Here is a 20,468-nt window from a genome sequence, read left to right as displayed (position 1 = left end):
GTAGGACATTTTGGATTTCAAGCTACTGAATAATATCGATCGCGTCTCAATTGCGAATCTGGCAGATCTAAATTGGCATAGCAGTAGACAGCAAACACGGAGTTCTTCGCGAATCTATCCTGGCGGTAAGAACGTAGTAGCATACAAAACAGTTAATGGCACGCTGGACGTCGGAGCCGCTTCCGTCGCATAATTGCTTCACGTAATTTAACGTAGGCGACGCGGAGTCGGCCGGCCGCGGAACTCGGCTGGTGAGACATTAAATTTGAGTCGCGGTGTCTAACGCGTTTCATAATCGCGAATTGCATTTCCACACGCGCCGACTCGCGTGCACTCGCGACGCGCAACGCTGGAGTGCCTCGACTCCCGTCCGTCTTCAAGAGATAAACGCAGTTGCTCGCTCGATGTTTGGACATAATCTTCAAGTTAACGTGATGACGCCACTGTCCACGGGAAATGATAAGAAATAAAAATATTGAGTTTAGAAATCGACTGTGCGACGAGAAATAAATACTGAAATAACACGCAGTTCGAACGTGGTTTTGCAGTAACAGCGAAAAGTAAAAAAGATCTTGCAATAATATCTAAGTACAAAAAATTTGCTAAAATAAATAAATGAATAGCAAACACTGCGATATCGCACATGTTTTGCATTTAATCAATTGTAGACGACAGAAGAAAAATTTCTATCTGAAATATTTGCGAAATTTAGTTAGAAAGTCTCTTTCTGTGGCGCCCACCCAGCTTAAAGCCAGTCACACTTCTTATGAAAGCGACTGTGTGGTGAACAGAACAGACTAGCGACAAGAAACAAACGAATGTACACATAATCTTCACACTCACACCTAAATTTGCTTGCAGATATTGCTAGAATGTTCTGCACATTCTATGTACCACAGACAACTTTCTAGATACAAAAAGCAACGACAAATTTTAACTGTGTCATTTAGAATTTTACCTGAACAAGCGAAATATTTTTTTTAGTGATAGAACGAAGCTGTCGCCCGTCGGCAGTACGCGTCGGTGTATTGAGCCCTTTAATTTTTAATTAAACAAGGTTTTTCAGCATATAACGTTCCGCGCAATAGCTCAGAGTTTAGGGGCTTTCTCTCCGAGGTTGACGACGTAATTCCGCTCGCAATTGTCATGCCACTTCTCGTCGCTGGTATCAGTCTTCGGTTCAAGACGCTCTACTTGTGACACGGACGAAAGGACGAGGTCTCCGCGCGCGCGGGTACCCGTGCCTCGGCTGCGGAGTAGTTAACGTCGAAATTAGAACTGATTAGGAACCATTAAGAGCGGAACACAGACGCCCCCTTGTTGTGAGACTGACGCGTTGTTTCGAAAGCGACGCTTCATGTCTCGTCTACTAATTTCGCTTTGTGCCCGGCGATTCCTCTGTGCATAACATCGAGTCGCTCGTAATAATCACTGATAAATGTCGCAATGTTGCTCGAACGTGTCACTAATGGAGAGCTGAGGAGCCAGTCCCGAGACAACATGCGTGTTTACCTCTCTCACGCGCTCGCTTTCGTGTACGCAACGAGCTGCAGTTATAAACAGACCCGATTTAGCACACTGAGCATTCTTCCGACTTGCGCAAATCTCGTTTTCGCGATTCACACGTTTTCGTCTCACGCAGGCGGCAGAAGACGAAACGTGCAAACTTAGACTTCGCGTTGATGACGACGCTCTTTTTGCGTCGCGGGGCGAAAGAGAACGGGTACACATACACACACATAAATAAACACACACACACACATATACGTGTATCGATTGAGGCGCAGCATGAGTCACCATAGCTGTAATTCTTTGTCAATCGAAAAGGAGCTTAACGGTTCTTGTTAATCGCCCGCGAACCCTCGACGGTTCTCTATCGGCCCTCTTGCTGGGAATTAGTCCCCGTTTATCTCGATTCAACCTACGTGCCGGTAAAGTTACGTAAGGCGATGATAAATTGCTCCGATAGGAGGGCGAAACGTAACGATTCAATGTGACGCGACCGTCGCGCGTACGTCAGTTTGCTCTACTTTCGCTGGAAATTCGCTCAACGTAACTTGGCGTTGCTCCAGTTCCACCACGATCGGATGGCACGACTTTGAGCAAGCTTTATATTCCGAGATGGAGGTAACGCGTCCGCGATCGATACGTTTGAGCGTGTAGTTATTATTTTCCGCTCGAGAGATCCCCGATACGAATTACTTTCAAGGTTTGGAGATGAGCATAGAAATTGGACAGCGACGTTTTTCGCATATACCCAGGAATGCACGCGATTCAGCCGGAGAATGATGACACGTGCGAAATGGTTCGAAGTCTGCGAATTCCATTGCGATTTACGCAGCGTTCTGCTATGAGATCGCGAATTACGTAAAGCAAAATTTTCAATTGAACGAGCTATTATTAGTCACAGCTGGCCCATCCTTTTGCCAGAAATATGAGCCCCGTTTAGCTGGAATAGTCGAGGCCTGAGCACAGTTCTGTTTACAACACGTTCTGCATCACGCTTGTTTGCGGTAGATAGTGATTTATTTACTTTCCTTCACGAAAGAGAGAGAGAGAGAGAGAGAGGGAGAGAGAGAGAGATCGGCAGTGGGATAAACGTAAGACGATCTTCATTGCGCGGCTTCGTTTTACAAGCGACAGTAGTGACCAGAAAAAGATTCGATCTGCGCACTTGGGTTAATCAATCGATAAAAAAGATATCGACGAGATATCGTGTATCCGGCACATGTCCGTACCACTTACACGTAAGCTGCGGTTGAACGGTGTTTCTTTAAAAAAAATCTCGATGACGTTATTTGCCGCTAATTTCCTGGAAATTCGCCGAAAATCGTGCCGCAGGTGGCAATTTATTTGTAAATTTGCGTCTCATTTATATATTGAAAAACTTGTTTCTCGCCTACGATCCAAAGTAATTCCGCGACTCTTAAAAATAGACCGTTTATGATTTTGCGCGTCACTTTGAAACGCAGTATACTCTGGCAATAAGTGTGCAGACACTGTTCGAACGTTCAAAGCAATACGGCATACGTGACTTTCGACGTGACGGGAAAATAAAGTCAAAGTAAAACAGTGCGCGTCGCGTTGTGCAGAATGAAGGAAGAGATGCAAAGAAGAGACGGATAAGTCTCGTAATCGGGAATTGTGGTTCGATAAAAAGGAAATAAATACAATTATGTATCGTTATTGCGAATCCTTATCTCTGTGACGCACTCTGGGATTTCTTATTCAATCCTGTTCTCTCGGGCGACCACATATTTGAGGCGACCGCAAATCCTTTGATCGAACCCGCATTTTATGCTCGCGATTACCTGGCGTTTAATTTAAGCCGGCGGCTTTCCGCGTTTCTCCAATTCGCGATATACGCGAACGCAAAAATCTAACTCGCGGAATATTGCGCCGCTCTTTTTCCATTCGGACGGACATTCTCAGCCGACCGGTTGAATATTCGCGGCGCGAGATATTCCTGAAAAGCCGAAAGTAGGATTTCAGGTTGATCCAGGATCAGCCAGTCCTTTGTCCTGCGAATTCTATCGCTGCAAGCGAGACAACTTTTCAGTTTGAGATATCCGCTTTTGTTTGCCCGGTCGCTCGCTGCGACAGAAAGACTGGCAAAAGTTTAGAAAATGCAGATCACTAGGAACGGATGCGAATTAAAATAACTTTTTACGGCGCGGCAACTATCGCGAGAATTTCAATTCGGTGAAATTTTTATTGACTTTATTAACTGAAAACGTTCCTCATCGATCACGTCGTCGCAGGAAGGCCGTGTCGTACGGCGTTTTTTATTATTATCGCGAAATATGTCTGGGAACCTTTTTTGTCCCGTTTTGCTGAGCCGACTCGATTACACTCGGCGTCACTCGATGCATTCGCGTCGTTGCCGACGTTCGACAAGCTTGTCAGAGTGAATTCCCGTTGAAAAAGAAGCTTTTAATCGCATGCACCGTAATACTATTCATGTGCCAGATAGCGTTTAAAGCGAACTCTCGCTTTATCGCGAATGCGATAGAGCAGGAGGAAGAGCACAGGACTTAACGGCCGGAAACGGTTGAGTGACGTGCCGGAGATACGGGAAACCTCTCGCACACGCAAATTAGCCGTGGCTGGAAATTTAATGAAGTAGCACCATGATACCACGACGGCGAATCACTACTGGTACCGTTGCGCTTGCCACTACTTACGCTTGCCAGAGTGCGTTATCGCTGAATGAAATGCCGGGTAAAAACAGAGCCGGTAAAACGTTACGAGAAATAAAAAAAAAAGAAGAAGAGAAGAATCAAGACTCTTCCTGTTCTCGCTGCACTCGTACCAGAAAGGAGGAAAACAATGCGCGTCCTTGTAAATTGGTAAAGTGCAGTAGCGTAATTAACGTAATGAGCACACGCAACGCAACAACAACCGACGAGTTTCAGAAACGAAATGACGCCCGTGAACCTCGACATTTCGAATCTCGGCTAAAAGTACACCGTTACGCCATTTTGTCCGCGTAGGATTTCCGAGCGAGCGTTAAAAAATCATGATAAAATCGAGATTTAATATATATCCCAAACCCGTGTCGAGATTTCTTTCGTTTCGCGCGGGTCGCATTTTCGCGTCAACGGTATTCTCGTGGTCTCTCATGGGCTCGAGAATTACTGAACGGAACTTTGGAGTCAAATAAAACGTCACGCGCGCTGTGCAGTCAGAGTTTCCCCCAAGTATCTCACGAATGAGATGCTAAACAAACTCGCGGATACTTCGCTGCAATAACGAAGATATGTGCAGCGCGTCGTTGCACGGCTCGCTGTACCGTAATTGTCGCGTTCGGGGAAATGGTGATATTTCGCTGTCACCGTAGAACGATAAAAATTGTAGAACACTCTCTTCTCACGGATACGACGGAGTTTTGTGGCGAAACGGATGGCGCATGAAGCGGAATAGCTCATAAACTGACGGCATTCTTATTGCAAGCCAAGCGAAGAGATAAAGGAAAAAGAGAGACAAACAAAGAGAGAGAGAAAGAGCAATCTAAAAAGAAAGAATAGAGTTCCACTTGAAAAACGAAGAGAGCGAGATATCGGTGTTTTTCGTTTTCCAGGAGCGACAAGCAAATTTCCCTCTAAATGATAACCGCAATGATTCATCGCGCGGAAGAAAACAGGCATCTTTTCTTCATGTCACCATTTATTCGGCTCAAAATACCATTGAAAATAAATTAATCACATGGTTCAACTAAATTACCAGGAAAACTTGAAGCACTGTGTGTTACGAGTGTCGAGATATATAATCTGGAAACGAGATAACGACTGATCACGTTATCTCGTTTCCAAATCCTTTCTAAACACGTAACGTTTCGAGAAAAATATTCGGGAAAATATCTATCGGGATATATGTGTGGAGAATAAAGTATCGATAGCTCTTACAGTCGGAATAATTACCGGGAAATCGGGAAATCGGTGTCGCGCTCGCGAAATAACTTCTCGCTCCGGCGCTCTCAAACTCCGCCATTTCCCTCGCGATTAAACGTCTCGCACGCTATAATCGGCGTTTCGCTTCGCGTAATGGTTAGGCAAATACCACGACGGAAAACTTCGTTGTTTGTAGCTCTGAAATGTCACCGCGAAAGTTTCGCTGACGATGGTCCACTGTTCGCTCTCCGCAAAGTTTCAAGAACTCAGCCTTCAAATATCGATGAAGACACGGCCCAGGATTCGTTCGTTCGTTCGCTGATTCACCTAAATGGCGCAACTTCCCGTCGCGTTCATCCCCACTGTGACGTTGATATTTATACTCGTTGCGTATTCACCTATAGCGCATACATTTATCTGATTTATATTTAAACCACTCCAAGACCACGAAGCGCCAACGAATGACCGGAAGCGATGCGAGAACAACTTTATTTCCAACCGTGAGAGATAGCTCTTTCGCCGGCTTTCAATTGGCGTATCGATATCGGCACCGCCGTCTTGAGAAGCACGGAGGCGAACACGCTCAATTCTACTAATGGAAACCGAGCTGGCTCCACTGCAACGCGCCTCGATCGCGACATACGTATTTTTCCCTATTTATGTCTCGGCCAGGGAAAAAAATATAGTCCCGACTTCAGATTCTCCATTGTGCGCTTAACCCATAGCTCACGAGCTCTCCGTTGTATGTGGCGTCGCATTTGGTACATATATAAACTCTATTTCGGCGTCCAGCATTCTAGCAGCCCTCCCGCGTCGCTTATCTACTTGCTATTCGAACACCCTTTCGGATAACAATGTTCCTAGGCACCATTCTGCCGGGGCATTCGAGATAGCGAGGAGAATCGGGAACAATGCTTGCCGGGAAAGCCGCCATGTCCACATCGACGAGAGACGTCGTGATCCGAATTGGTAACGTTATCTATTCATTGCAAAGTGGCCCGAGACGTAATCGGCTCGAGCATTCGAGGCGGGGTTAACGCGGATACACGGTCACTTTAAAGCGAAGTTAATTTCGCCAAGACCGCCGTCGGTTCGTCATTCCGATGATCGGAAATCAATTCGCCACGACTCGACCCCAGACAGTCGATCGAGTGTCCGTGGCCAAGTGTCTCTCGCACTTGATTTCGCGGTGCATTCGCAACGACACACTTCCTTCTGCGAACGCAACATCGATCGTCGACGCCAGTCATCGCGACGCCGTCTGCGGAGAGCGCCGTAAATCCGCGGAAACAATTTCTCCCAGAGTCACGCTTTATTCGCGGGAAAACAAACAAGCGCTCCCTCTCATTGTCATTCCGCGTCTCGCGCTTATTAAAAGTAGAGAGGCGGCGTATGAAAAAGAGGGAGAGAGAAAGTATGTGTGCAATTTCTCTTTGCCCATTAAACTGCTCGGAATGTTTGCGCGACACCCATGCAAATTAGCCGAGTAATAATCGCCGTCAAACGCACTTGGGAAATACGTAGTTTGAAGAAAAAAATAAACATTTGCGAGGAGATGCGCCGGGCGCCAGAGATAAATCTTGGCGAAGAGCTTTGGACAGAGGCGCGCGCGCGAGGCTAATAATAAAGACTCTTCTATAATGGCGGTAACAGCTTTAAGTCCGTAACGCAAGTCGCAAGCGAATTATTTCCATTCATTGTTCCCATGTCTCGCCAAACGAAACAAAGCGTAAGATCGCGCATAATAAATTCCCCTCTCTGATTGGTCCTTACGTGTTACAGTAGGCCATTGTGGATGGTTCTGGGAATATTAAATTCCACGGGCCATCAGTTAAATGTTACAGACTTATAGCTACACCGTTAAAGCCATTGCAGAAGGGTCTTTAATCTCCACTTTAATGACTCCAAACGCCCTGACAGCGCTAATTCAAGTGCCGTCGCGCGAAAAGCCTCGCGAGCGCGCGTGCGGCCAGTCTCTCTGGCACTCATGCGATTAGATAAGGAATTTAATAACGTGGATGATAATGCAATAGCGGCGACGGGCCGCGCGCAAGCGCGATGGGAAGCATAAAAATGCAACGTCTCGTGTCGCACGTGTACGAAGTAATACGGCGCGTTCGCGTCGATTATTGCGGAACAAAGGCACCGTCGTCGCAGGATCAAGTGGAGAAAAGGGAGCGAAGCTCTCCTCCGCGAGGTCGCGGGAGCACCAGCCGGGTGCTGCCGTTCTCCCAGTGACGTGGTTCTTCTCCTACCGCGCGCTGGTAACGCCACGTACGCGCGCACGAATGCCCGGGCCGGAAAGGTCAAACGGGGTTCCTGACATTTTCCCGTTCTACCGAAATTGGGTTGCGCGGTAAATCCTCCCAGGATACAAGCCGAAGTAGGTCTTTCGAGCATTAAGCGAAAGGGGGGGAGGGGAGAGAGGCCGCAACTAGCCGAGCCGTCTATGTCACCCCTTCCGCGGCCCATTACAACGACCGGGCACGGGTTTAGAATAACTGGGGGATATATTGTCCGCCACGAATTTATCCGAAGTGCGCTAACATAGCTCTAACGAACCTTAAAGCGACACTAAGACTGTTGATGGATTGTTCTCCGAGAGAAAATCGTCAACTGTTGCCCACCCGTTGACATCTCCTTGAACCGTTGCTCAACGTCACGGCTGCAATTCATACCTCGAGTCCGGACCTTGAGGATCTCGGGGGAAACGGATGTGTGCCGTACGCGACCGAATAAGATACTCTTCCTCGAATTTTCCGCGGAATCGGGAGTAATTAACTCTCTCGAGTTAATTGTTGCGACATCCGCGGTCGTAGTCGCACGTGGCATGTTTGATGCGTTCTATCGTGAAACAGTCGGCGTGTTTCACTTTTCCCTGAAGTCCGCCCGCGATATCACTTCGACCAACTGGGGTGTGGCGACGTGCTGATCGATACTATAAAAAGGTCGCCTTAGCGTCTACGCGAGACTGACGGGCGACTTGTTTGTATATGAACACGCGCGTGTATGTGTGTGTGTGTGCATATCACACGACGGAATGGAGTGTCGCGGAAAGCTACGCGAAGACGCCGCGTCGTTCGCTTCATCTTCCAAAGTGCATCTTCCGCCGTGACGTAACGTGAGTCGCAGCGATTGCACGATCGCGGCAAAATGAGGAGTTGGCAAACTTCGCCGGTGTGCGCGATGTGTGTGCACTCGCTACGTTAACCCCATCGTGGTCGAGTTAATTAAGACCGTCGAAGCTGTTTGCGGGAAATTTGGAACGTGCCACTTTACTTCCTCGCGTCTTTTCGCCCCTTCTATGACTATTAAGACAGATTGATTTTCAAGTCATTGAAGGAGAAACGATTTCGAGGCAGAATTAGTTAGAATTGCGCACAATGACGTCTCGGTTTCTCCTTTGGCGCGACGTAATAATTGGCAACGAGAACAATTGACGTGGCCAACCTTTGTAACCCATATTCATCGGCATGATTGAGGGAGAAGATACAAACATCGAGTCGAGGGGGACTCGGTGATCCGTGCAGTTAATAGAACATCGTTCTGTCGCTCGTCCTCGTTAATTTTTTTTTCGTAGTAACATATAAAGCTGCCTCGCTGATAAACAATTCCTCGCGCCGCGGCGACCCATTATATGGAGCGGCAACAATAGCCTTGGTAATAACCCGGACGAACACGGACCGTACGCTACAAGGTGCACGATGCCATATTTGCATCATAAACCCGCAGACATTGAACGTTAACTCCGTGAGCGCGCGAAATTGTTGTTGAAGTACAACGAAATTGCCGCCCGGTGGGGTCGCTCGTTGAATCGCCTATGTGTCGTCGTTGTTGGCGTGTTATTTCAGAATTAAGGACGAATCGCGAAAAAGTCGCTCACGTTGCGATAGAGAGGAAGAAGGTGGAGAAGAATGGAAAAAAAACCCGCGTTGAAATGTGCCGTCGGGAATTTGAGATCGCCGCCGAGTTGATTGGCACTTTCTCGCGCGAGGAATGTCGGATTACTTTTCGCCCCGCTGCTTATACGACGCGAATAATTAAACGATTGATTTTCATGCGCAGCACGATGCCCTCCGATAGCATGGACGACATCGAGCTGAAGAACATTCAGCTGCAATTTCCGGCACTGAGATACCTCTCTAGGGACGACGGCTCCGTGCGGGAAGAAAGGGTGGAGACCGACAAGGGAAGTGTGCTGGTGGCGGTGCAAGGGAATCGAGCGAAACCAGCTATCCTCACTTATCACGATCTAGGCCTTAATTGTGAGTAATTTGGAATAAAAACGCTCATAATGACATTTTTTCGCAGCCATGCCGGGTCGGGAGAATAAATGTCAGAGGGCACAGCGAGGAAAAAATGTAATCAATTCCATTGTACATACATATTTGTCCCTTTTGTTCGTTCAGTGCCGCAATAAGCGAGCACTGATTACGCGGTTTACATGGTGATTACAACGGTTCACACATTTTACGATATTGAATTCGATTCCAATTTACAATCCATTCCGAGAACTCGGTTTCTAATTTCAGTTTGCTCGCAGATTTAAACGGTCCGATTTCCAATATATCGCTGCTGATGTTTATATAGAAGATTATGCCCTGTGGGGATTAACATCTGGCATTTTTATTTGAAAACAAAACATATTGTTTTTCCAGACATCTCGAGCTTCCAGGCGTTCTTCAATTACATCGACATGCGTGTTCTACTCGAAAACTTCTGCGTGTACCACGTAAACGCACCCGGACAAGAGGAGGGCGCACCGACGCTACCCGAGGAGTGAGTTAATTTTTCAGTTCATATGAACTCTGAGAACGTCACAGCTAGTTTAACGATTCGTCGAAAGAGTAAAGCGTCGAGTCTTTGAAACTATGTTTAACGTAGGAGGCGTGCAAAGAGACAGAAAGAGAGGAGGGGGGAAAAGAGCGAAGAGAAAGAGAGCAATCGATTGAGTCGCGTTCAGAACGAAAGCTATCTCCTTTGTCTTATTAAGATCTCGTTAAAAAGCAAACTAGTACTTGATGATAAACTTAATGAACGTATCTGCGAGTAGAGAGATCTCATGAGCCTCTAATCGAGCTTCAATCTCGTCTGGATGTACGATAGGTACACGCGTCCTTTTGTGACGGGCGACTTCAATTAGCGCGAATCAATGACCTAATTAACGTCTCCATCAAATTCAGCCCAATTTCACAGGCAGCTAGTCGGCTCTCAGTCATAATTCCGCGCAGCACAAGCTTACTAAAGCGATATTTTTATTATTTCGCACGGTCGCTGTTCGAGTGCTCGAATATTCGTGTAATATCGCAACTAGAATGCACTGGTACGGGTTCGGGGTTATCGATTGTTACATAATTTGTCTGTCCTATGCTATCTATTATGCTAAATGAAACCAAGATATAATAAATAAAAGCGAAACTTGTGTGCATTATCTCTCTCCTCTTCAGCTCGAGGTCGCGATGGAAACGGTACATTCGTTGCCGTACTTTGGAAGTTACATGAAATATCGACGAAACTCACGAGAACGACAGAACCGGTCGATTCTTCTCCATTACTTGCTCGTAATAATTTGAGATTTATGACACCTGGGGACATAAATTACCGCCGGCATAAAGCGCGTAGTGAGAAGGGAAATTTAACGCGCCGTCCTGTTAGAGAATTATTCTCGCAGAGGTGGTTAATTATGCCGGCCTCAAACGACCAAAGCTTACCATAGGGGAGACGTACGTTTAACTAAACGCCGTGTTACAAAATCATTTAGGCCGCAATGCAGATTTGCAATGCGGAGGTTGTGTCAGTTGGTCTTCGCTCGCGTGCCACATCCCACCAAGACTGCGCGAGCTTCGAATGTCAATACATTATAATAGTTCCGGAGTACATGCTGTTTACGGTCATATTCGCTCCTCTCGCTAAACAATGATTACGAATTGATATAACATGCAATATTATTAATTAAAATCAGTTCCATCCGGGATTTCTATCGGGACTGACGGTGTTAACGACAAATTTCTCCAAATTTACATTGTTCGCCGGACATGCGCGCGCGTGAAAACTAATATCGACGCATTATCAGCGACACGGAATCCGCTTGCGTAATTAATGTCGGAGAGAGAGAGAGAAAGACAGAGAAGCAGAGACAAAGAGAAATAACGAGCGATAATTTCGCTGGAAATTTAAAATTATAAATTGTGGATTTCACCTTTTAATACTGGTCGCGCTTGAAATTCCGCTTAATATTATTTGCCGTGTAATTCCCCTCGAGAGACAGCGGGAAAATGTAACTTAAAAATCGTAAACTCGTTAGGAAGTGTCGATATGTTTTCAACAGGCTTGCGCTCTTTCGAAGACTCGATTTACAATGCAGATACAGGCGACTTCGCGAGCAGCTTAGATGCCAATTGAATTTATGTGGGAGCACGTAACGCCATTATCGAGGCGAGAGACTACCGAGAAGTTATCTCTAAAGGGACAACTCTTTGTGCCGTTTCAGCTACACCTATCCGTCCATGGAGGAGCTCGCGGAACAGCTGCTCTTCGTTCTCGGCCACTTTGGCATCAAATCTGTAATTGGTTTCGGGGTTGGTGCTGGCGCCAATATCCTGGCACGATTCGCACTCGCCCATCCGGAGAAAGTTAATGCACTGTGCCTGATAAACTGCTTGTCCACGCAGGCGGGTTGGATCGAGTGGGGTTATCAAAAGTTGAACGTGCGCCACCTGAGGTCGCAGGGCATGACCCAAGGCGTTCTCGATTATCTCATGTGGCATCATTTCGGCAGGGTGAGTACACGCGCGCTCATAACTTGAGTCCGCATTATGATTTAGTGATGAGCGACGTCAGCCGCGAATCTAATGTACGCCCATGGCTACGAAGTTGAATTACCGTCGCGATATTTTTACGCGCTACAACGCGCCGCTTTCCACGCGAATAATAACAGACGACGTTCATCTAACTTGGAGTTTACGTTAGAAGCTCGACTCGCTACGCATATGCACGTCATCGGGAAGAAAAGTACGTTGAACGTCACGTTGAACACTCGACTGTTTAATTGTCCGGATAATGTAAACTTCCCGCGTCTGTTTCCGAAGCCCTTTTACGGAGGGTTAGAACGTGTTCCGGGCGAGATTATCTCACGTAGCTCATTTCACTGGGCACACGGAGTTAATAAACCGCGGCGGGGTCTTATGAGGCACGAAATAATGTCAACCGAGTTAGCGCTCATGCGCGAGAGCACGAGATGAATTATCGACGACGGCGAGCTTAGGCTCTCAAAGGGTCCTCGTATCTCCTTGAAAAGCGAAACGATTAGACCGATATTTTAACGCGTCGTTGTTGTACGTCGTGAAGATTACCGCAGTTCAAAGACGACCTTTCGCCTTTACGATTAACCTCAATGATTAAGCGAACATGAAATTAAATGATGTACTATTTCTCACATGTATACGGGATTCATCCCACGCGTAAAATGAAAATAACAAACTGGAATGAGTGAAAATCGCGCGATTATTTCACGATACGCACGTTGAATCTCGAATATTGTCGCAAGAAGACAAAAAATGTCCAGCGTGATACACTGAGAGAAACAATAGTAAAACATTAATTTATGAGATGTGACATTCGTTTCTCTGCGAGATAAAGTTTATTTCAGCGAAATAAAGTTTGTCTCTGTGTGCACACATATACACAAACTTTGTATCCTTCGCGCAAATAAATTCCCAAGTATTTTCTTTTCCCAGCGAACATTCCGCGAGATTAAGGCTCATTATTGGAGGAATTAATGAAGTGAGTAACATGAATCGAACGGGACTATCAAAATCGAGTCTCGGTGTCGGTATCGAAAGCGCGAGGGCAGATAATTTTCAAGTAAAGCCGCCGGGGTCGGCGGCTCTTTCCTGGCTTCGCCTGACCGTCATTCCGTTCCGTTGCATTCCCTCCCAACCGACACTAATGATGGGTCTTGCCGGTTGTTTTTACCTTCGTCGCGACGCGAAGAAACCGGATCGTGAGCACCTACGACGTTGCCGCGCTCCGCTCCGCTCCGCCGGGACTGCGAAATCGTTCGATCGGCCTCAGAGGAACGCGGTTTACTTTGATTATGGATAATCGCATGCACAATCGACGCAGGATCAACGCGAAGAGGCCATCTCATCCGGCGGCGAAGAGAATTCCGCCACGCGCACTTGTCACTTCAGCAAGGCGAGCTCCGCGATTATTCCGCGGCGAGTTCGCACGCCGCGCGTGTGTGCAAATTATTTCGTTAAAGCCTTCACGTAACGTCGGGTGAATGTTTGGATTGCAAATTGCGTCATAGTCGTGTGACTCGTTCGAAATTAACGACGCTCGTTAAAGCCGAGGTGATCTTTTCGAGCAGGGAACCGAGGAGCGGAATCACGACTTGGTTCAGGTGTACAAGAACTACTTCGAACGCCGCGTCAATCCGACGAATCTCGCCTTGTTCATCGACAGTTACGTACGTCGCACGGATCTGAACATAACAAGGGAATTGGATCCGACGCGCAAGAAGGAGGGCCTGACGCTTAGCGTGCCGGTGATGAACATCACCGGCGCCCTAAGCCCCCACGTCGACGACACCGTAACGTTAAACGGACGCTTGGATCCGACGAACAGCTCCTGGATGAAAGTGAGTTTCTTCATTACGTGATATTTCATTAAGCGTCCGGTTGGATGCGCTGATACTCGTCGAGGTAACTCGGATACGCCGAAGAGAATTAATTCGCGAAAAAAACGCGCGAGTGAAAAATAATTCCTCTTCGAGGCGCAAAGCGCGCGCGTGCACTTTTAATTACGCGTCTCATAATTGCATCCTGTCTCTCAGATATCGGACTGCGGCATGGTGTTGGAGGAACAACCCGGCAAAGTGAGCGAGGCGTTCCGGCTGTTCCTGCAGGGCGAGGGATACGGTAAGTGAGCGTTCTCGCGAGCCATACCCTAGAGATTAATTAATCACCGATTAACTATCGATTGACAATTCTCATTGATCTTCACTGGTATAAGCGATTCGCGCACGCGTCGTCGGGTTTCGTAAGGAGATATCTCGTGATCGCCTGCAAAGCGGAAGTGCGAGACACGTCAGTAATTACTGCCAGCCAACTAGGACAGACTCGCGTCGGGATGTCGTAAGAGCTTTCAGCAGCAATGGACGTGGATGGTATATATATATATATTTTTTTTTTTCCCGCGGAAAACAAGAACCAAACAACTTCCAGCGCGTTGCAGGCGGTCGCGCAATTTTTCGCACGACTAAGCGGACAGGCGGGAGACTTTGATCGCGGTCATTTTTAGCATTAAGTTTGCTCTACCGATTGGTGTGTCGTGTCGCGCTACGATATCGAATTTGGCCTACTGGATCTTTAGATAACGCGTCGGTTGTCATCGCGCGACCGCGTTCCTTTCCAACGATAGACGCTATGCGAATAGAGTTCGTATTATCCTCGGACGAAGGTCGAGAAGAACGGATTCGATCATTCTCAAATGAGAGACCATGAAAATTGACCGTTTGTGAGCTTATACGTGTGTTTCGACCACACGTATTAGTATCTAAAGTACTCCCACTTGATCGTTCGTTGTAATTCATGATTCTTCGGATAGTCGACTTCGGACGTCACGCTTTTGTGAATTTCGGTCGAATCGTTCGTGTGATGTGACTTTAACTTTGATAATGCTAATAATGAAGAAATTGAACGGTGACGTGCATTCCGCGTAACACCTAAATGCATGTTTTCCCCAAGTGAATGTATATTAAACTAAGACTTTGTAAAATAGTTACCGTTACACAAGTTAACGTCTTGGAGTCTTATGATCTCGGGACTCTTGTTCTTTTTATAGCGGTGTTGCACATGTACACATTGTTTTATGTTACGGAGCGTAACAGTTGCGCGCGTTGTGAGAGCCGTTGTGCTTACACAATTACAAGAGAAACGTCGTAGAGGGACGTACACTCACTCGTGCAATTTAACGATGGAATAACGCTCCCTTTAGATCAGATTTATCGTTTTGTTCGGCTTTTTAATCACAAGGACACTATAGAACCGATCACTGAACACCACGCTTTCTCACGAGTCGATACAGACGAGATACCACAGCCTGATCAGATAATTTCGCAAATTGATTTCGCGTCTTTCGCTCTTTACTTCCGACTCGCGCTTTCATCCACCGACCAGTACAAAAGTTACATCATTTTTCATCACGAGTAATCCGCGAGTGACATTCTCTTGAGTGACAGTCCTTTCTATCTCACACCTCGTCAGCGTCGTTAACTATTGTTGTCGCGATCGTCAAATTTCGCTCCTATAGCAGAATTTCCATGTTGTGCAAGTGGCGCGATACTTAGGCAACGCTGAATCCGGGTGTAACAGGACTGATGTTGCGTACGCACTACTTCATTTATCGCGTTCAGCGCTGATGTACTACTACGACATGTGATTCGTTAAATAAGCCGCTTTACCTCTGTGCTAACGAACGGCGAAAGCCGCCTGATTACACCGAGATTCAAAATACGTACTCGAGCATGTATCTCTGTTCATTGAAAAGCCACTGGTTCGACTTGACAAATAAAGGGTGATTATGAAAAGAGATTGCATTGAATTCGTCTGTGAATCTCGTCGATCTTTCGAGTTATATTAGAGAGAAACAAAAAAAGAAATACACAAAGAAAGAAAGAAAGAAATAAAGAAATAAGGCAGATAAGAGAAAAAAAGTATAATACATGTTCATCGACTTGCGCCTTTATTTCCCACGCGTCTCGGATCGATCGAGTGGTATGTATATATTACAACAATCTCTCAGCTGAACAGTAGCGTAATTAGTTACGGCTTGTTTGCTATTTTTTTTCATTTCTCGTTGTTTTCGAAACAGTTCCAAAGGACCGCGCTGAAATAAAACGCGCTTGTAAAACAATAAAACAAGATGTTCATACAGTCGAAATGAATTAATGAACATGCCATACGATTGTCTGTTGTCCGAAAACGACTCAGATGTATCTCGCGATAACGTGGAATTATATGATGAAATTCTGACGTGGAATTATATTTCATACGACCAGAAATCATTCGAAAGAATGTAATGGAATGAAATTATTTAGGTTGTTTACTACTTTTGAAATATTGATACAAAAAAACGGTATATTAATCAGTTTTTTATTCAATTAATAAATATATAATAAATATATAATAAACATTTCCGTTCGGCATCGATATATGGACCTGAGTCGAAAGACAATGGGCACTTTTGCAAACGAAATTTTAGAGCAGTACTTTAAATAAATTGATTACTGCACTGCTGTCTCTTGCTGTAATCCACTCGTAATTTTTCCAAAAGAAAGAGAAAACAAATAAATAAATAAGTATATCAAGAAAATAATTGACCTATCGATGTTTCGCACCAGCAATGCTTTCAAAGATAGCAATAGCGAATTCAGTGCGCTACACTATCACGTTTGTGTTCATGATTTTTAAATGGAATATGTTTTCTTATACGTTTTAGTGGTGAGATCCTCGCGGAAGCCCGTGAAGCCGACAACACCCGAAGGTAATTGTAATTAGGAATTGAAGGCCGCAAGGAGTCGAGCGCGCAGTTGGTCAATTAGGCCACGTCTATGCGTTAAGTAAGTCGGAATTCAAACTTTTTTCGGAAGGTATAAGAAGTACTAACAATGAGAGATGTGTCCTGAAAAATCTCGGATTCCCGAGATTCTAAAAAGAAAAAAAAAAATAAGAACAAGAGAGAAAAAAGACTAACTTTGACTAACCATTCTGGCAATTCTCTGGATACTGCACTAACCTCGTCTGCTGTGATGACGATGACTAAAAGTCTATAATAATTTTCGCCTCGTTAAACCTTTCCGTGCATATTGGCGCGAGCGTCATCTCATTCCTACATTTATTCCTATATTTATTTCGCCGTCCGTACGATTTTTCCGTGTCAGTTCTGTTTCGCGAGTCTGACGCTGGAGGTGCGACTTTGGGGAATTCACAGACTGCAAAGTGATCAAATACACGACGAGTAGAAATGCCCGGTGAACTGATTAATGGTGAATCGGTCTTATCCACTGAGTTCTTCTGTTTCATAGTTCTCGGTAGTCGGTAGCGACATATCCGTTCGCAATATTAACAGGGACCGACCTGTTGCGCTACCCTCCGATACAGGTGATCCAAATTATCCACTTTACGTAAATAAGCGAAAGAGACTAATCCATCTTACAACAGCACACACACATACACATACATATACACTCTCTCACACACATACAAGTCGGAACAACGTGAAAGGTTTGTTCCTGCGAAACAGTGACCGAACAATGAGGAGCAAAAGCAATTTCGCACCTGGGCAATCTATAGAGTAGTGTATATCCAGTCCATGCTACAAAAGAACCCCACAGCGCCTCGCTATGCGCACACAACAGATCACCCACCAACAGTACACCAAAGAGTTCTTCCTTTATTTTGCATGTGCGCTTTTACTTTTTCATTTTGGATCCTCCGTTCGGCGGTCGATTTTTTTACGTTCGCGTAACAAAATTCGAGCGAACGAACGGGATTCTACCACCGCGCGTTATATCACAGCCTCCTCAAGGCGAGGTTGACGACGGCGAAGAACGACGAAGCCGAGATTACGTACTACCTTTCCTCTATTTCTTCTTTTCGTTTGCAGTGGCCCCGCTGTCGCCGTTAAAAATGGCCGACTACAGATTGGCTTCGTTGGAGGGACTGAATCACGTGTGCAGCAAGAAGATCGACTGGCCTACCGCGACCATACACATCACGGAGAATCCGATATCGGAGGCAGTCGTCTGTTAAGATGTCGATCACCGAGGACCTCACCACCGCCATCGATTTTCGTTACGTAATCAAACGAGCATACAATCGGAAGACGACGCGGCGACATGGATGGATGGATGGATGGATGGATGGTATAGCTTTAGGAAGGTTTCGTCGGGGCAACGATCCCTCGCGGCACTAATAAACGCGCTGGTTTCTTTCCGGAGCTTCTGTCGGCACCGCACTTACTTTTTAAAACGCGACTTTGAGCTGGGTCGACCACACGCGTTCGTAATAAGTGTTTAATTCTAAATAACTGTATAAGTTAAGAGCTTTAAAGACGGTTTTTATTACTTAAGAGATACCGGATGTTTTATCTACGGTTGTTCTTGGTATTTGGCGGGCTGTTATTATAATAGAAGTGGCGATTCGTTAAGGATACATAAGAGATTAATGTTAACGTTGCGTACGATCGGATGACCACGTTGAGTTTCAACCCGTTCCACTTTCGGGACTTTTAACGAACGGTGCGCGGCGCGACTTTTTGAGAGCACCGTTCGCTCTTTTTACATCACGAGGAGAACTTTTGCGATCGTTTTAGCGGGGTATGTTTGCGATTGTCGTTTGAGGAACGTTCATTTGAATGGCAGAGGCGGGTATTCCTGAAAATTTTGATGATCCGAAAACGAACATTCCCCCCCTGCGAATATTTTAATATACCATTACCCGAGGAGATTTCAGAGAGAGGTGCGAATAAACATGTTCAACACTTCGAGGTGTACTTCTATGTATGTGGGTATACGTAAAAGCCGTGACTTTGTAACTCGACAGACTCACTATTACGAATTTTCGTACAATTACACCTTACGCGATAATAACGTTCGCGAGAAGCAAAAGAGGAGAGAGGCTCCTCCGATCCGAATGGGGGAAACTCGCGTGCAAGTGCAAATTTCGAAAAAGAAATATATTAACGGGTAATCCTAACGAAATAACGAGCAAGAAATAAGTCACGTCGTTCGGGCGACGGCGAGAAAATGTGTGATAACACGTCGTAGAGACACGCGCACCTCCGCTTTTCGTGCTCGTGAGAAATTAGAAGAAAGACTCACAGTAGATGTAAAGGACCAGCAGAAACTTTTAACGGCTTGCACGTAACTTCTCACCGAGTGACGTCCAAAAAGTTCCGCCGCATAGTGTGCAGAACGCACGGAGATAATATCTCCAGTCTCACTGTTTTACAGATTTTTTTATTATTATATATATAGGAAGAAATCTCTACTTTCCAACGAAGTTACTGTCAACGAAGGTTATATTTCACGAGAAACAGCCCTGCGACAAGGAGGATTTTTCTGTTACACTCTGCGGCGTCAACGATGAAAGAGAGGAAGAAAAAATTGTTTGAGCACGTCGTTATGTTTCTCTGATTCGTCGTTCGCGTCTACTCCGATTCGCGAACAATCGACCAGTCCCCAATAAACGCAATGCTCGTGTCCGTCACGTATGATCGCGATAATTTTGTTTCTCGCTACTTTACACGGCCCGACGTTGTCCATCAAAAAAAAGAACAACGTTTCACGATTTCGAGGTAACGAGATTGAAACGCGGTAGTAAAGCATTAGTGTCGATATAAATGATTACGAGGTAGGTATTACTGTTACTGTTGATAGTCAGGTATCCTCGTCGATGAGTTTGCTTAACCATCTTACAATCTAATGACGAAATCAACGGAGTATAAAACGAAAGATCAACCATGCCCTTCCAACGATTCACGAAACAGAAAGAGAGAGAAAAAAAAAGAGAGAAAGAGAGGCGGCAGTTTTGCGATTTGAGATTCTGTATGCCTGTCGCGGATATTGTCCCTGAAGGCAGAATGTTTTTCACAACCTACAATTTTCTGAATCGGACTAGAGATGCGTTCGTTCATTTGCCCCCTCACGCATCGTTCGCACCCTTTCCTTAATTAATAAGAAAAGAGACTGCCCGTATAAGCGAGGAAGAAACGAAGCGCGCGTGAGAATACGAATGCGATGTAACGTGCAAGGATGGAAATGGAGGATACGTAATTAGTTACAAGTAAAAAATAAGGAAGGACTAAGGGATATACAACAAATGACGAGAGGACTCGGCGTCTCCGTACGGTCTCGCCGAGCTTGTTCGAGCCTCTAGCGTGATATGATAAGACGTGCCTGCTACACGATGTCGTACGTAGCTTTCGAAAGTTTCACCGCTTTTTAGTTTTCTATACATATATGTTATTATTCTCTCTCGCGCGGTGTCGCCCCCCCCCCCCCCCCCCCCCCCC

General features: G+C 45.8%; 2 protein-coding genes across 9 annotated transcripts in view; one reads left to right on the top strand and one right to left on the bottom strand.

Annotated features, from left to right (window-relative positions):
- Positions 1–19,975, top strand: part of LOC116853050 (protein NDRG3) — a 31,020-nt gene extending 11,045 nt beyond the window's left edge. For 5 of the 7 annotated variants that reach the window (XM_032833932.1, XM_032833948.1, XM_032833939.1 and 2 more), the window contains 7 exons: positions 9,456–9,655; positions 10,049–10,169; positions 11,881–12,169; positions 13,762–14,031; positions 14,227–14,311; positions 16,893–16,937; positions 18,060–19,975. In XM_032833932.1, the coding sequence (XP_032689823.1) occupies positions 9,456–9,655; positions 10,049–10,169; positions 11,881–12,169; positions 13,762–14,031; positions 14,227–14,311; positions 16,893–16,937; positions 18,060–18,205 (1,156 nt within the window). In that variant the 3' untranslated portion in view covers positions 18,206–19,975. Of the gene's footprint in view, positions 1–9,455; positions 9,656–10,048; positions 10,170–11,880; positions 12,170–13,761; positions 14,032–14,226; positions 14,312–16,892; positions 17,014–18,059 lie in introns of all 7 variants that reach the window. The other 2 variants (XR_004379893.1, XM_032833911.1) reach the window with 2 other exon arrangements.
- Positions 1–20,468, bottom strand: part of LOC116853093 — a 38,718-nt gene that overhangs the window by 10,825 nt on the left and 7,425 nt on the right. The gene's annotated exons all lie outside the window — the stretch shown is intronic.

The sequence above is a fragment of the Odontomachus brunneus genome, unplaced genomic scaffold (genome assembly GCF_010583005.1).
Source record: "Odontomachus brunneus isolate Ranch 3 - 2012 unplaced genomic scaffold, Obru_v1 Obru_scaffold_006, whole genome shotgun sequence".
NCBI lineage: Eukaryota > Metazoa > Arthropoda > Insecta > Hymenoptera > Formicidae > Odontomachus > Odontomachus brunneus.
This window is presented reverse-complemented; position numbering and strand designations above follow the sequence as displayed.